The 16,310-nt window shown below is 48.5% G+C and overlaps 4 protein-coding genes across 10 annotated transcripts in view; 1 reads left to right on the top strand and 3 right to left on the bottom strand.

Annotated features, from left to right (window-relative positions):
* The window catches only part of LOC308595607 (uncharacterized protein), a 191,814-nt gene that overhangs the window by 96,563 nt on the left and 78,941 nt on the right, over positions 1–16,310 (bottom strand). The window contains exon 2 of the mRNA XM_081210053.1: positions 3,117–3,289. The gene's annotated coding sequence lies outside the window, so the exon portion shown is untranslated. The remainder of the gene's footprint in view (positions 1–3,116; positions 3,290–16,310) is intronic.
* The window catches only part of LOC308595745 (zinc finger protein 202-like), a gene marked incomplete at its 3' end in the record, with an annotated part of 92,308 nt that overhangs the window by 66,924 nt on the left and 9,074 nt on the right, over positions 1–16,310 (top strand). The gene's annotated exons all lie outside the window — the stretch shown is intronic.
* Positions 1–16,310, bottom strand: part of LOC308595720 (uncharacterized protein) — a 144,852-nt gene that overhangs the window by 14,552 nt on the left and 113,990 nt on the right. The window lies entirely within an intron of this gene.
* LOC308595673 (uncharacterized protein) overlaps positions 10,181–16,310 on the bottom strand; it is a 30,725-nt gene continuing 24,595 nt past the window's right edge. For 3 of the 6 annotated variants that reach the window (XM_081210256.1, XM_081210259.1, XM_081210257.1), the window contains 2 exons: positions 13,971–14,115; positions 10,181–12,987 (listed from right to left, as the gene is read on the bottom strand). In XM_081210256.1, the coding sequence (XP_081066382.1) occupies positions 11,295–12,803 (1,509 nt within the window). In that variant the 5' untranslated portion in view covers positions 12,804–12,987; positions 13,971–14,115 and the 3' untranslated portion in view covers positions 10,181–11,294. Of the gene's footprint in view, positions 12,988–13,970; positions 14,181–16,310 lie in introns of all 6 variants that reach the window. The other 3 variants (XM_081210261.1, XM_081210258.1, XM_081210260.1) reach the window with 2 other exon arrangements.

A 16,310-nucleotide genomic window follows, 5' to 3' on the forward strand; every position in this document is an offset into this window, starting at 1 on the left:
TTCTAAGTTTTGCATTGAAAGAGAAGCTCTTTTTGCACTCCATACCTTTAAATGGGTTCTGTCCTTTTTGTGTCCGTTGATGTGAACTATGTGTGCTCATTCAGTGAAGCATATTCCACATTTCACACATTTTAATGGCTATTCCTAATGAAATGAAAGGTGCCTTGTCCCCTGCAATTTTGTCTTCTCCATCACCTTTTTCAGAGTGGGCAGAAAGGAAATCCTGTTTGGGTTTCAAGAAAGAGAACACAGGGGGAAAGGACACATCAACCGCCATTAGCACCTTCTCTTATTTCAACATCTCCTACATTCTCCCATGTCCTCCCCATGTTCCCAATTTTTTAGAAATGAAAATGGTATGATGTCAAATGGTAGTAATGCATCAGCAACCTTTCATAATCCTCAATCATTTTTAATAACACAGCATGACCTTGGAATACTGTTGTCCTCTGAGACTGCCTTTCAAATCAAGTGGTTACCCCCATTTCCACCTCTTCATGAATCACCTGCACAGTCCCACTGACCTCAGGAGGTCCATATGGACCATTTTGGGAGACCCAGGCCTTCATCTCTTTCAGGGACTGTGGTCTGGGTCATTCAGAGAACTAATGACAAGGCTAGGTGCTTGGGGTCAGCTGAATGGGTGCTCAGGGAATCTCCTGTGGAGATGGAGATGGACCTACTTGCCTCACATTGCACGGAGAGAGCAGGAGAAGCAGAAGGAGAGCAGATGGCAAATGGGAATCCCAGACGGAAACACCCACCCCAATCGTTCTTTATAATGATGATGTGCTGCCTGATCCTGTGCTTGTCTTCTGACACAGGACTATCCTAATCTGGCACTGAAAAGCAGGATATTCAAGGCAAGGAGATAACTGTACTTATTGGTAGGTAGACAGATTGTCCAGTAGCACCTTAGAGACCAACTAAGTTTGTTTTAGGCATAAGCTTTCGTGTGCATGCACACTTCTTCTTATAGTGAAGGGTAGTGGGAGATGGTAGTAGGAGTACCCTTCTGAGGAAAACCCCCACCCAACCTCCCATGATATACAAGGGTCTGGTGACATCTGTTTCAGTGTATCTGAAGAAGTGTGCATGCACACGAAAGCTTATACCTAGAACAAACTTAGTTGGTCTCTAAGGTGCTACGGGAATATTTTGTAATTTTTTATTTCAACTGCGTCATATCAACACGGCTACCTACCTGAATCTAGATGTCATGGGGTGTTTGGGATAAGTAGTTCCTTGGCTGGGGGACATGTCCTGACCTTCTGGGGTCATTTTTCCACCCTTGATGCCCACCCTGCACTCAGCTCTCACCTGTGGCTTCCAGAAGCTGTCAGCATGCAACAGGGGTTCAAGCAACAGCTTCAACCGGCCGGCTAAATCAGGTGAGGATAGCTGATGGGTCTCAAATCCTTGGGGGGCTGGGGAATTCTGCTGCACCTGAAGTCAAGCCCTGGTGGATGGAGAGAACAACTGTGAATCCCACAGTCCAGAAGGCAGATTCTGCCCGTGCTGAAGAGGAAAGTGAAGGGCAGGTGGGGCACGTCCATCTGGAGGCTTGTTATCTAGTCCCAGGGTTACTCTGGCATTGAATTACAGTGGTGCCCCGCAAGACGAAATTAATTCGTTCCGCAATTTTTGTTGACTAGCGAATTTTTCGTCTTGCGAAGCACGAAATCCCATAGGAATGCATTGAAAATCAATTAATGCGTTCCTATGGTCAAAAAAAGTCCAAACAAAGCCAAATTTGGTACAACAACAGTTTATTAACTGCTCTTTAAAGTCACACATACTGTAAAGAGCAGTTCAAAAATTTAAGGGAAAATAAATTAACTTTATAAACAAAACATGTCTTTGTTTTTAGTCAAAGAAAAAAAGTCGCGAGACGTTTTCGTCTTGCGAAGCAAGCCCATAGGGGAAATTCGTCTTGCGAGGCAAATCGCGAACGGAAAAACCTTTCGTCTAGCGAGTTTTTTGTCTTGCGAGGCATTCGTCTTGCGGGGCACCACTGTATATATAAATTGCAGTATTGAAATGCGCCTGCTCCCACTTCATATTCTGATATTACTCTACTTTGTTTGTCTGTTTCTTACTTGAGTGCTGTTTTGGTATGTTCAGGGTTTTACTGTGAGTTACATTTTTGCTATTTTTTGGATCCTGTTATGCTTATTTGTTTTCAGTACAGTCATACCTCATGTTACGTTTGCTTCAGGTTGTGCATTTCTCTCTTGTGTCCCATGGCAACCCAGTTACTTCCAGGTTTTGCCGCTCGCGCATGCGCAGACGTGCAAAATGATGTCACATGCATTCGCAGCAGTGAATCATGACCTGCACATGCGCAAACGTGGTTTGTGTTCTGCGCATGTTGCGAATGGGCCTCCGGAACGGATCCTGTTCGCAACCAGAGGTACCACTGTAATAGATTTCTCAGTTGAATTATTTTTTTGCTGCCTTTGAGCATTTTTTGCTACTCTGCTAATTATGCGTGGAACTTGCTCTGAAGATCGTTATGGAGGGACAAGATCTGCAACCTTAAGCCATAAACAGCCTCAGCCCTGTGGACCTGAAGGAGCGTCTCCACCCCCATCACTCAGTCTGGACAGGGAGGTCCGCCTCTGAGGGTCTTCTGCTGGTTCCCTTGCTGTTAGAAGTGAAGTTCCAGGGAACCAGACAGAGGGCCTCCTGCCCCATGGAATGCCCTCCCTTCAGAGGGAAGGAAATGGGCAACTCTCTGACATTTAGAAGACAGCTGCATTGGGATGTTTTTAATGTTTGATGTTTTACTGTCTTTTTTATGTACTTTAACTCCCCGGAGTGGCTGGGGAAACCCAACCAGATGGGCAGGCTATAAATACTGCAATTATTCTTATCATCCACCTGAGCACGGCCTTGGCTGGGGAGGGTGGGGTATAAATAAAACTTTATTTTTATCATCATCATCATCATCATCATCTTTGGATTTTTTAAAGTTATTTTGGAATTTGTACTGCAATATCAGCTCACGAAATGTTATTGGTGGATAAAATCACAGGGTTGCCGTAAATTATAATCCCACCCACAAACTCTCATTCACATAGAGTCTGTAAATTTGGGAAGGTCACACACCTTACCTGTGCTAATACTGGCAGTCTTTGGCCTGCACAGGCACACTCTGTGTGTAGAGCCTCCAGCCACAGGCACTGTCTATCATGAAAATGGGTCCTTTGATTGGGAAGATTCATGCAGTCGCTGTCATCGGATGCTGAAGGATTGTATCTCAGCTTGTCAGTCACTCTGACATTGCCTACAAAGAATAGGGGGAACAGAAATGCTTTGGAGGTGCAACTTCTGTATCAATCCTGAGAGCCATTCCATGGACTCTGCACCCCTGTTTCTGATGACAGCTGTACATTATCCTCATCCTCAGCGGAAAAGACATTAAAGATGGAAGCCTGAGAGAGAGGAAAAGGTTTCTGGCTGCTTCCTGGGTGGGATTGCGGAAACCAAGAGCCGCTTCTGAGAAGGCCCCCCCCCCTCCCCTCTTCCTCTCGGGATTTCCTCTCCTCTCCAGGGAGAACAATGGTTGGACTGGGCAGAAGCGCTGTGTCTGGACAGGGCAGGGGCTTATGGGGTGGGAAGAGGACGGAGCTTGCAGGAAGGAAGAGGTGGGGGGGACACGACCCCCACTTTCCAGAGATCCCTCTCTGGTCGCCTTGAAGGGGTGGCCCATTCCTGGGAGGGAGGGAGAAGCCAAGGCGGCCCCTCCGGAGATTCCCCGAGGAAGGCACGATGAAGACCCAAAGACTGGTCTTCCTACCTCTCCCCCCCCCAATACTGCTGGGATGCTCCCCTCCCTCCCCCCCCCCCACTTCCTCGACCCCCTGCCTCTCTCCAGCGTCTCCCCAGCACCCAGAGGCCCCCTTGGCCCGGCCCAACCCTCGCCATGCGCGCCCCATCTTTCCATCCGGAGGGGCCACCCCAAGACGAGATGGGGAGGGACGGGGGTGGGGTCTCTATCCAGGCGTCTGTAGCGCCCGTTAACCCTTTCATGGCCCGACTCTCTTCCCGCGAACCCCACAGCGCTCCGGGGCAAGGAAGCCCTCGTGAGGACTCCCTGGGAGGGGGCCCCATGTCCGCCCCTGCCAAGGCGCCTAAGGGGCCAAGGAAAACCCCCTTCGCAGCACGCGCCCAGGGATCCAGGCCCTGCCCGTGGGGCCCACGGAAGGCGCTTTGGGGAGCTGGCGTGGGGTCCCTGGGTCCTTTTCTCCCCCCTCCTCCCTCCGTGATCCCCTTACCTCTTTTAACTCGCTCCCGATTCTCCTTTCCTTCCCTGCAACATCCACCGGGCGAGGGGTTTCCCTGCCTCCTCCCTCCCCTTTCCGAAACGCGCGCCCCTAGAGCTATGGAGCAGAGCAGCAATTCGGCGCAGAAGCTCCACTTGCGGGAAATGCAGGCAGTTTGGGAGGGGGGCTCATACCCCACATTCCCAGAATAGAAGCAGACTTGCGAGGAGGAGGAGAAGGAAGAGGAGCAACGTCTGGGGGCGGGATTTGGGGTAGTGCGGGACGGGATGAGAGAATGATATGCTGGGAGGGAAGGGAAAGAATTGAGGGGGGGAGGAGAGGAAGATTACCCCTCCCCTCCTCTTTCTGGGGATCTGGAGAGCGGGAGAGGGGCTGATCCCGGCAATCCAATTGCAAAGTGGGGTCCCGCACAAACAGTGTTTACATTGCAAAATCCTTCCCTCCCCCACCCCACGCCATGAATTTAGATCCGTCCCTGTTTTAGGTATTGGTGCACCAGGAATGGGGGGGGGGGAGTTAAACGACTCCCCCAAAACCCCAACGCAGCCTCTGACTAAGGCCAGGACAATGACCATTGAGACAGGCACCTTCCATGTACAACAGCCAAGAGGCTCAGAAAAGCAGCCTATAAAATTGTAGCAAGAAGCGGATACCATGAATCGGACTGTTTCCTCCGACTACCCAATACTGTATAGAAAACTGAAAAAGCTTCAAATAATCGCCAACATTCAACGGTTTGACGGATTTCCTGGGTAAACGTCTTTTATATACCTTACACAAGATTATGTTGTGTCTATTCTTTTTAAGAATAGGGAAATTACCAGGAATCTTATATTGAGAAGCTTAAACAAGCTTGCAACAAGCTAACCACTGTGTGTTTAAAAGAGGAATGCAAAACTCTGCTAAGTTATAGAACTTGCTAGTGCAAGTTAGGAAGTATATTAAACAATATATCCTCTCCTGCCTCTCTGAACATTCCCACAAAGGGTTATTGGCCCCAGCGTTGCGTATTTTTGAAGGATTGGAAAGGATTGAGATCCTAAGCTGAAAAGTATTTTTCTGAGCATACTTCCTGGTAAGCACATGGTCCTTTGTTCCATAGTGTAGTGGGGATTAAGCAACCCCCCCCCCCAGTCCCTTAGAGTTCACAGTGACCTAAAGCAGTGAAGATTTGTTTTGTATTTTGAGATTTTTTGCTATTTTGATTTTGAGATTTTGACAGCTTTTGAAATTTTGAATATTTTTTTAATTTTGAGATGGCCAGTATTGCTTTTGATAGTGATGCAGGGCAAGAAATGCCTATGCTGAATGAATAAAATTTTGTGCACTGGAAGCAACATTTAATAGCACTTCTAAATGCAAAAGGAGTCTCTGGAGGTCTAGGGACAAAGGTGAGAGCTGTTTCCTAGTTCTGCTGGATCTCTCAGCGGCTTTTGATACCATCGACCATAACATCCTTCTGGGCCGTCTAGAGGGGCTGGGAGCTGGGGGCACTGTCATACAGTGGTTCCGCTCCTTCCTCCTGGGTCGTGTTCAGAAAGTGGTGTTGGGGGATGAGTGTTCAGAGCCCTGGAACCTCACTTGTGGGGTGCCTCAGGGTTCTGTCCTCTCCCCCATGCTTTTCAACATCCACATGCAGCCGCTGGGAGAGATCATCAGGGGGTTTGGGCTGGGTGTTCATCAATATGCAGATCATACCCAGCTCTACCTCTCTTTTAAATCAGAACCAGTGAGGGCAGTGAAGGTCCTGTGTGAGTGTCTGGAAGTGGTTGGAGGATGGATGGCGGCAAACAGATTGAGGTTGAATCCTGAACTGTTCTTGGGGGACAGGGGGCAGGATGGTGTGGAGGACTCCCTGGTCCTGAATGGGGTAACTGTGCCCCTGAAGGACCAGGTGCGCAGCCTGCGAGTCATTTTGGACTCACAGTTGGGACTCACAGAGGCACAGGTCAATTCTGTGTCCAGGGCAGCTGTCTACCAGCTCCATCTGGTATGCAGGCTGAGACCCTCCCTACCTGCAGACTGTCTCACCAGAGTAGTGCATGCTCTAGTTATCTCCCGCTTGGGCTACTGCAATGTGCTCTACGTGGCGCTACCTTTGAAGGTGACCCAGAAACTGCAATTAATCCAGAATGTGGCAGCTAGACTGGTGACTGGGAGTTTAAAAGGGGAATGCAAAACTCTGCTAAGTTATAGAACTTCCTAGCGCAAGTTAGATAGGATATTATTAAACAATATATCCTCTCCTGTCTCCCTGAAAATTCACACATAGACCACAGTGCCACCCGCGTCCTCCCTGATCTTTTATTAATAGACCTTCTCAAGGCACTCACGCAGGAAGAAGGAGGGAACTCTGACCAAAAGAAAGACCATACTTTTATAAATGTCAGAAAAGGTTGTCCACCCCACCTTTTCCCGCCCTCGTAGATCTGTCATGGAGGACGTCAGAGAGGAGGTGCCCCAGCGTGAGGTTACAGCTAAGGATCCTTTGTGAAGTGGTGGGTGATAGTGACATGTTTGCTATTCATGTGTTTGCAAAGTACCTGCTGCCGGTGTCTGGGCTGAACCCATTCTGTTAATGGCGGTCCCTTTTGTGATGTTGCAGGAATGGAGACGACAGAGGCAACAGCACTGGAAGTGATAATTAGAATGTTGTGCTAAGATGTTCCCAGCTTTGTGTCCGATTGGGACCGGGAGAAGACAGTCTTTATTTGTGAAAGGTTGTTACTTTGTTTGAAGAATGGCTTATTCGGTAAATGTGCCTTAGTCATGAATGGGTGTGTTTTTCACTGTGGAGCCATGGATTCAAACTACAAGAAAGAAGATTCCACCTAAACATTAGGAAGAACTTCCTGACAGTAAGAGCTATTCAACAGTGGAATTTGCTGCCAAGGAGTGTGGTGGAGTCTCCTTCTTTGGAGGTCTTTAAGCAGAGGCTTGACAACCATATGTCAGGAGTGCTCTGATGGTGTTTCCTGCTTGGCAGGGGGATGGACTCGATGGCCCTTGTGGTCTCTTCCAACTCTATGATTCTATGAGCCACTGGATGGCAGTGTGGGGTGGTCTATATTGGGTACCGTATTTTTCGCTCCAAAACACACACTTTTTTGCTCCTAAAAAGTAAGGGAAAATACCTGTGCGTGTTACGGAGCGAATGCACTCGACTGGATCCATGGCTGCCGTCAGTCAGGCAAAGCGGGAGCCGCTTGCAGGGCTTTGCACGGCTCTAGCTTTGCTTGCTTTACAGCCAGGAGGAGGGGGAGGAGCCGAGGAGGGAGGGAGGGAAGGAGAGCCATGGCAGCAAAGCGGGCAGCAGCCGCTTACACGCGAGGAGGGACAGACGGGAGCCATAGGGAGCCGGAAAAGCGCCACGTAGCCAGCAACAGCTGCTGCAGCCTCAGCTAGCAACACTCTCTAAACGGAGCAATGAGGCTGCATAGGGACGGCAGGGCACAGGAGGGCTCTGAGCCACGAGCGCAGTGAAAACCAGTAAAAAAGTTTTTTAAAAGGCTGCTGGGGACAGGAGGGCACGGGATGAGGGAGAGGGGGAAATTATGATTCTCCCAGCATCTCAGCTGATCCGCTGAGCAGGACTTGGGTTGCAGGGGATTCGTCATTAGCTGCGTAAAGCAGCAAAGAGGGAGAGAAGGAGCAAAGCCGGAGAGGAAAGGAGCTGCTTACACTGCTGTAAGTGGCTGCTGTCCGGTTGGCTCCTTTAAAGCAACAGTGCTCTTTCCCTCCCCCCCTCCCCTCTCAGCTCGCCGAAAAGCTCCTTTTCCACACACCCCACTCGAGCTCCTTCTCCCCTTAAACCCCTCTTCTGCATCATTAGCCACATCCTTCTCCACACACCCCACGCGTGTTCCTTCTCCCCTTAAATCCCTCGCCTGCATCATTAGCCGCATCCTTCTCTACACACCCCACGTGTGTTCCTTCTCCCCTTTAACCCTTGCCTGCATCATTAGCCACATCCTTCTCCACACACCCCACGCGTGTTCCTTCTCCCCTTTAACCCTCGCCTGCATCATTAGCCGCATCCTTCTCTACACACCCGTGTGTTCCTTCTCCCCTTTAACCCTTGCCTGCATCATTAGCCACATCCTTCTCCACACACCCCACGCGTGTTCCTTCTCCCCTTTAACCCTTGCCTGCATCATTAGCCACATCCTTCTTCACACACCCCAAGCGTGTTCCTTCTCCCCTTAAATCCCTTGCCTGCCTCATTAGCCACATCCTTCTCTACACACCCCACGCGTGTTCCTTCTCCCCTTTAACCCCTTGCCTGCATCATTAGCCACATCCTTCTCCACACACCCCACGCGTGTTCCTTCTCCCCTTAAACCCCTCTTCTGCATCATTAGCAGCATCCTTCTCCACACACCCCACGCGTGTTCCTTGTCCCTTGAATGCTTTTCCTTCCCACTTAAAACGTGGTTACAAAGCACGTATCCACATGGATCCTCAGGATTTTTGCACTGGGTCACCCCAAGTTCACCATCAGATCACATAGCATATCCATGGCTACAGCCTGCACCAAAAAAATCACGCACGCACTGTTTCATGGGGCTGCAATGGCGCAGAAACGTGGTTACAAAGCATGGATCCACATGGATCCTCAGGATTTTTGCATTGGGCTACCCCAAACTCACCGTCACATCACGTCTGTGGCCACAGCATGAACCACAAAAATCATACATCCACTGTTTCGTTTAGAATTTTTTTTCTTGCTTTCCTCCTCTAAAAACTATGTGCGTGTTATGCTCAGGTGCGTGTTATAGAGCGAAAAATACGGTAAGTCATGACAGCAACAGTTTCACTTAGTTCCAGCTATTTTGTACAAAGTTTTACAAAGTCTGTTTCAGTAGCACATTCAAAGCATTACACAGTACAATTTTGTATCAACATGACCACGTTAGAGCCAAGGCTTTACACTTTTGGGAGCATACATTTTCTTAATAACAATCTCAGAAACATAACAGAGAACATAACAGAGAACATACATAAATGGGAATTCAAGTCAGGCCCTCGAGGTGGCTCTGGCAAGTGAGCCCAGCTGCATGTGACAAGGGTGGGGAGAAATTCCTTCCTGGCCGTCACCTTTGAGTATAGGGGTCACTGCCCCTATTCCTCTAGCACAGAGCTCAGCAACCTTTTTCAGCTGTGGGCCGGTCCACCGTCCCTGAGACCATGTGTGGGCCGGACTGTATTTTGAAGGGGGGGGGGGGGATGAACGAATTCCTATGCCCCACAAATAACCCAGAGATGCATTTTAAATAAAAGGACACATTCTACTCATGGAAAAACACGCTGATTCCTGGACTGTCTGTGGGCCGGATTGAGAAGGCGAATGGGCCATATCCAGCCCTCGGGCCTTAGGTTGCCTACCCCTGCTCTAGCAGGAGCGATTGTGGGGCTTCCTTGCCCGCTTCCATTCAGCTCCGCCATCCTCAAATGGCAAGTCTTCTTCAGTGATTGTGGGAGCGGACAGGCTGGAAGCTGAAGCGGCTTCTCTTGGAGTAGGCTTTGCTTTGCTTTCTGTTGACCTCAATCTGTGTTTTTAATGTTCTGGTGGGTACCTGCAGCTCCTCCTTCCCCCTTTTGCAATTAGGCTTGGGGGAAGATGTCCAATTAAATTACAGTATTTTAAGCTGTCTTCAGAAAGCGTAGGAGGCAGGGAGAAGTTCTGGTGAAGAAGCAGAGTTTGGAGATCACACGGTGGTGGGGGTGAGAGAGTTTGGTGCCTAAACCAGTCTGACACTCACACACACACACACCCTCCTTGCATGCTTGAGTAGAGCAACTCCAGGGCATGAGCCAAGTAGCAGCAGGGTAGGGGCCACGTGTAGAGCAAGTCCCACACTGAGGTCAAAAACACACACAGAGGCAGCAGGACTTCTTCAGTAATAGTTTACTGAGCTTTCAAAGCATACAGTTCTCACTGGGTCTCCAGTGAGGCACAAAACTTTGTTTCTGAGAGCAAATCCAGTTTCAGCCGTAAAAAAATACAGCACACAGGATATCTAGGTCAGGAACACACACCGGCAGAAGGGAGGAAGGGAGGAAAGAGGCTGGAAGGACATAGGGCAATGGATGTGTGTCTTTCGCTTCCTGTCATCTGGGAGGGAAGTCAGCAACTCGGCATCTGCAGGGGCTTCATGAAGAAAAACTTTCTGCCTCCTGCTTCCAGGTACATCCCAGAAACTCACACTGTGATTCACGGTGTATTGCAGTATCAATTGCTTTACAAAGCCCTGATCCTCACCACCAGCAATCTAGATTCCCCCTCTCTATCAAAATGTACTTTACATATAAAATTATAATCACTGTTGTGAGACATTACCTTCATTATTTCATGACTATAGTTTTACATATACGCACTCCATACATCTAACAGGGTTCTCCCCTTTAGATCTCCCTAGATGTTTCATAAACACTCCATTGTAACTAAAGCACTTTCTGCGATGTTTCCATCTAAACTGTTTCTCGCCTTTGAGTTTGTTGTTGGTTTGTAGGGCGTCAGCTCTTAAAATTCTTCCTGAACGTGAAGAAGAAGAAGAGTTTGGATTTGATATCCCGCTTTATCACTACCCGAAAGAGTCTCAAAGCGGCTAACATTCTCCTTTCCCTTCCTCCCCCACAACAAACACTATGTGAGGTGAGTGGGGCTGAGAGACTTCAGAGAAGTATGACTGGCCCAAGGTCACCCAGCAGCTGCATGTGGAGGAGCGGAGACGCGAACCTGGTTCCCCAGATTACGAGACTACCGCTCTTAACCACTACACCACACTGGCTCTGTTGATGTAGGACTTCCAATAGGACTGAACGTCTACCCTTAAAGTTCTTCTTGACATTAATGTGGTTTGTCTCTTGTGTGAGTTTGTTGATGTAAATCAAGGGTTTCACTCTGACTGAAGCCATACATTTAAGTGCTTTCCCTCCTCTGTGTCTGCAAATGTCTTCCTCTGAGATTTTCACTCTTACTGAAACTTTTCCGCACTCCATTCATTAAAATGATCTCTCTCCTGTATGCGTCCGTTGATGCACATTGAGGTGTCCACTCTGACTGAAGCTCTTTCCGCACTCCATACATTTATATGGTTTCTCCCCTGTGTGAGTCCGTTGATGTGTTCTAAGGTGCGCAGTTTGACCGAAGCTCTTTCCGCACTCCATGCATTTAAATGGTTTCTCCCCTCTGTGAGTTCGTTGATGTATTCTAAGGTTTGCATTAAAATGGAAGCTCTTTCCGCATTCCATACATTGAAATGTTTTCTCTTCTGTGTGAGTCCGTTGGTGTGTTCTAAGGTTTGCATTGAAACTGAAGCTTTTCCCACACACTATACATTTAAATGGCTTCTCCCCAGTGTGAGTCTGTTGATGTATTCTAAGGTTTCCAAGCTGACTGAAGCTCTTTCCACACACCATACATTCACATGGTTTCTCCCCTGTGTGAGTCCGTTGATGGGTTCTAAGGTTTCCAAACTGACTGAAGCTCTTTCCGCACTCCATACATTTAAATGGTTTCTCCCCTGTGTGAGTCCGTTGATGTGTTCTAAGGGTTGCATTGAAACTGAAGTTCTTTCCGCACTCCATGCATTTAAATGGTTTCTCCCCTGTGTGAGTCTGTTGATGTCTACTGAGGTCTCCATTCTGACTGAAATTCTTTCCACACTGAATACATTTAAATGGTTTCTCCCCTGTGTGTGTTCGTCGATGTAAATGGAGTCTTGAACTGTCACTGAAGCTCTTTCCGCACTCCATACATTTGAATGGTTTCTCCCCTGTGTGAATCCGTTGATGTGTTCTAAGGTGTGCACTCTGACTGAAACACTTTCCACAATCTATGCATTTAAATCGTTTTTTACTTATATGAGTCTCTTCATGTGTTCTAAGGGTTCCACTAAATCTGAAATTCTTTCCACACTCCATACATTTATATGGTTTTTCACCCGTGTGAGTCCGTTGGTGTAATTTAAGGTTTCCAATCTGACTGAAGCTCTTTCCACACTCCCTGCATTTGAATGGTTTCTCTCCTGTGTGAGTCCGTTGATGTGTTCTAAGGTGCGCAATTTGACTGAAGCTCTTTCTACACTCCATGCATTTAAATGGTTTCTCCCCTGTGTGAGTCCGTTGATGTGTTCTAAGGTTTGCAGTGAAATGAAAGCTTTTTCCACACTCCATACATTCATATGGTTTTTCACCCGTGTGAGTCTGTTGATGTATTTTAAGGTTTCCATTCTGACTGAAGCTCTTTCCACACTCCATGCATTTAAAAGGTTGTTCCCCTGTGTGCGTCTGTTCATGTTTTCTAAGGTTTCCATTCTGACTGAAGCTCTTTCCACACTCCATACATTTAAAAGGTTTCTCACCTGTATGTGTCCGTTGATGTAAAGTTAAGTGTCCCCTCTGACTGAAGTTCTTTCCACACTCTGTGCATTGAAATCGTTTCTTGCCCATGTGAGTCCGTTGATGTGTTCTAAGTTTTCCACTGTCAGTGAAACTTTTTCCACTCTCCATACCTCTAAATGGTTTCTCCCCTGTTTGAGTTCATTGATGTGAGATCTGTGTGCTCATTCAGTGAAGCATATTCCACATTTCACGCATTTTAATTGCTATTCCTAATGAAACGAAAGGTTCCCCATCTTCTGGAATTCTGACTGTCTTGGGTATCACCTTCTTCAGAATGGGCGGAAAGGAAATCCTATTTTGGTTTCAAGGAAGAGAACAAAGGGAAAGAGAGCACATCAAACACCATTAGCAGCTTTTCTTATTTCAACATTTCCTATATTCCCCCACATCCTACCCATGTTCCCAGTTTTTATGAAATGAAGATGCAATGTCATCAAATGATAGTAATGCAGCAGCAACCTTTCATAATCCTCAGTCATTGTTAATAGTGCAGCATCATCTTGGAATACAGCCTTTTCAAATCAATTGTTTCCTCACAGGAAAGGCAGCTGCTCTCTGTCCATGAAGAGGCCCTCTCTTTCTCTGGTCCATCTTTCCTTTGAACATTCCCCATCCTCTGCATCACAATCCTCCATCCAACCCTGTTTCCACCTCTAGATCTTCATGAATCACCTGCACAGTCCCATTGGCCTCAGGAAGTCCATATGGACCATTTTGGGAGTCCCAGGCCTTCATCTCTTCCAGGGACTGTGGCCTGGGTCAGTCAGAGAACTAGTGACAAGGCTTGGTGCTTGGGATCAGCTGAATGGGTGCTCAGGGAAGCTCCTGTTCTTGGAGATGGACCTCCATCTGCATGCCTCACATTAAATGGAGAGAGCAGGAGAAGCAGAAGGAAAGCAGATGGCACATGGGAATCCCAGGCAGAAGCACCCACCCCAATGGTTCTTTATAATGATGATGTGCTGCCTGATCACGTGCCCCTCTGCTGACACAGAACTATCCTAATCTGGCACTGACAAAGCTGGATATTCAAGGCAAAGGGATAACTGTACTTAGTGGAAATTTCAGCCTTGAATATATGGTATTGATTCATTGATGCCCTGAAGTTGTGTTATCTCTGGAGACAAGAATTTATTCCTGATTTGTCTTAAGTATCATAATTATACAATGTCTTGGGGTGTTAGAGGAGCGGCGATACCTTTGGTGGGGGAAATGTCATGCACCTTATGGGGTAACCTATCCACCACTGTGCCCCACCCTCCACTCAGCTCTCACCTGTCGCTTCCAGAAGCTGTCAGCATGCAACAGGGGCCACAATCCCAGGAATGGCTTCAACCGGCTGGCAAAACCAGGTGACGATTGTTGATGGGCCTCAAATCCTTGGTGGGTTGGGGAATTCTGCTGCAGGTGAAGGCAGGCCCTGGTGGATGGAGAGGATGAGAACAACAGTGAATCCCACAGACAAGAAGGCAGATTCTGCCCATCCTGCAGAGCAAAGGGAAGGGAGCCCACTGAGAAGGAAAACTCTGGTCCTAAACTTTGCTGCCTCATGACTTATCTTCAGGAGAAGAGAATGCTATGGAGGAAAACCTACACAAATCTTGAGTGGAGTCTCTAAGATGCTTGGATAGTGCCCTGCACACCTTCTTCATTCAACTCCTGCAGCCAAGCTGGTGCCAAACATATTGCTCTGCTTTCCTTGGGACCATATCAGCCAGGCTGAGAAGGGGGTCTAGTTGTCTAGGCAGCCCAGGACCCCCAAACACACTACCCAGGCAGTGCTGCTAACACAGCAGTTTCAGGCGGAGAGATGAGCTCAGACCTGTGTATCAAAGTCTCTCCAATGTGGAACAAGGAAAACAGAAGTGCATCATATGTCACTGTAAGAGTATTTGAAAAGACAAAGTATCTGGTGGCCCCTTGAAAGCTAATAAAAGTATTGTGGCAGAAGCTTTTGGGGGTGCAGGACCAGGAAAGCTCCTGCCACCCTGATCCTTCCAATGGGGATTCAGGCCTCATCATGGGACTTGAACTGCCCTGGCTGATTATCTCCAATGGGATAGATATTGAGAGGGAAGCTGTTCCCTGGTTCTACCGGATCTCTCAGTGGATTTGGAGACCTTTGACCATGGTATCCTTCTGGACCCTCTAGGGGAGCTGTGGGAATTACTATGCAGTGGTTCCCCTCCTTCCTCCTGGGCCATGTCCAGAAAGTGGTGTTAGGTGATGATTGTTCTCAGCCCCGGGTGCTCCCTTGTGGGGTGCCTCAGAACTCCATCCTCTCCCCCATGCTTTTAAATATCTATATGAAGGCGCTGGGAGAGATCATCAGGGGTTTGGATTGGGTGTTCACCAGTATGTGGGTGATACCAAGCTCTTCCTCTCTTTTAAATTGGAACCAGTGAAGGCGGTGAATGCCCTGTGTTGGTGCCTGGAGGTGATTTGAGGATGGGTGGCAGCTAACAGATTGAGGTTGAATCCTGACAAGACAGAAGTACTGTCCCTGGAGGACAGTAAGTTGTGGAGGATTCCCTGGTCCTGAATGGGGTAACTGTGGCCCTAAAGGACCAGGGGCACAGCCTGGGGATCATTTTGGACTCACAGCTGTCCATGGAGGCGCAGGTCAGTTCTGTGTCCAGGGCAGCTGTCTGCCAGCTCCATCTGGTACACCGGATGAGACCCTCCCTGCCCTCGGACTGTCTCACCAGAGTGGTGCATGCTCTGGTTATCTCCAGTTTGGACTACTGCCATGTGTTGTACATGGGGCTACCTTTGAAGGTGACTCAGAAACTGCAACTAATCCAGAATGCGGCAGCTGGACTAGTAACTGGGAGCAGCCGCGGAAACCACATAACACTGGTCCTAAAGGATCTTCCCTGGCTCCCAGCGCATTTCCAAGCACAATTCACACTGTTGGTGCTGACCTTTAAAGTGTCATAGTTGCATTTTTCAGGCATAGAAAAGTATTGATCTAATGTAGAGAGATCAATCATTCCTGGTCTATTGCTTCAAGAAGGTTCTGGTGGTTTTACTCTGTGTGATTCAAAGCTGATGTTTTCTCTAGCTGGAACATTTTAGCTGCTAAGGGAGTTTCCTTTCTGCTGAGAGCAGGTGGTGGGATCAGTTGTTAGGAGGTGTACATTATCCTCATCCTCAGTGCACCAGGCAGTGGAAAAGACTCTTAAAGATGGAAGCCTGAGAGAGAGGAAAAGGTTTCTGGCTGATTCCTGGGTGGGATTGCGGAAACAAAGAGCCGCTTCTGAGAAGACCTCTCCTCTCCTCTCTTCCTCTCCTGATTTGAACCGCTGCGACTGGACAGGGCAGGGGATTATGGGGTGGGAAGAGGAGGGAGCATGCAAGAAGGAAGGGGAGGGGGGACACGACCCCCCACTTCCCAGGGATCCCTTTGGTTGCCTTGAAGGGGTGGCCGATTGCTGGGAAGGAGGGAGAAGCCAAGGCGGCCCCTCCAGAGAATCCCCGTAGGCGCCATCATGGAGATGTCTCTCCAAAGACTGGTCTTCTTAGCTCCCCCCCCCCCAAATGCTGCCCTTTCCTGCCCCAGGAATGCTCCCCCTCCCCACTTCCTCGACTCCCTCCCTCTGCGCCAGAGTCTCC

This window comes from Podarcis bocagei, assembly GCF_964188305.1.
Source record: "Podarcis bocagei genome assembly, chromosome: 10".
NCBI classification, from domain to species: domain Eukaryota; kingdom Metazoa; phylum Chordata; class Lepidosauria; order Squamata; family Lacertidae; genus Podarcis; species Podarcis bocagei.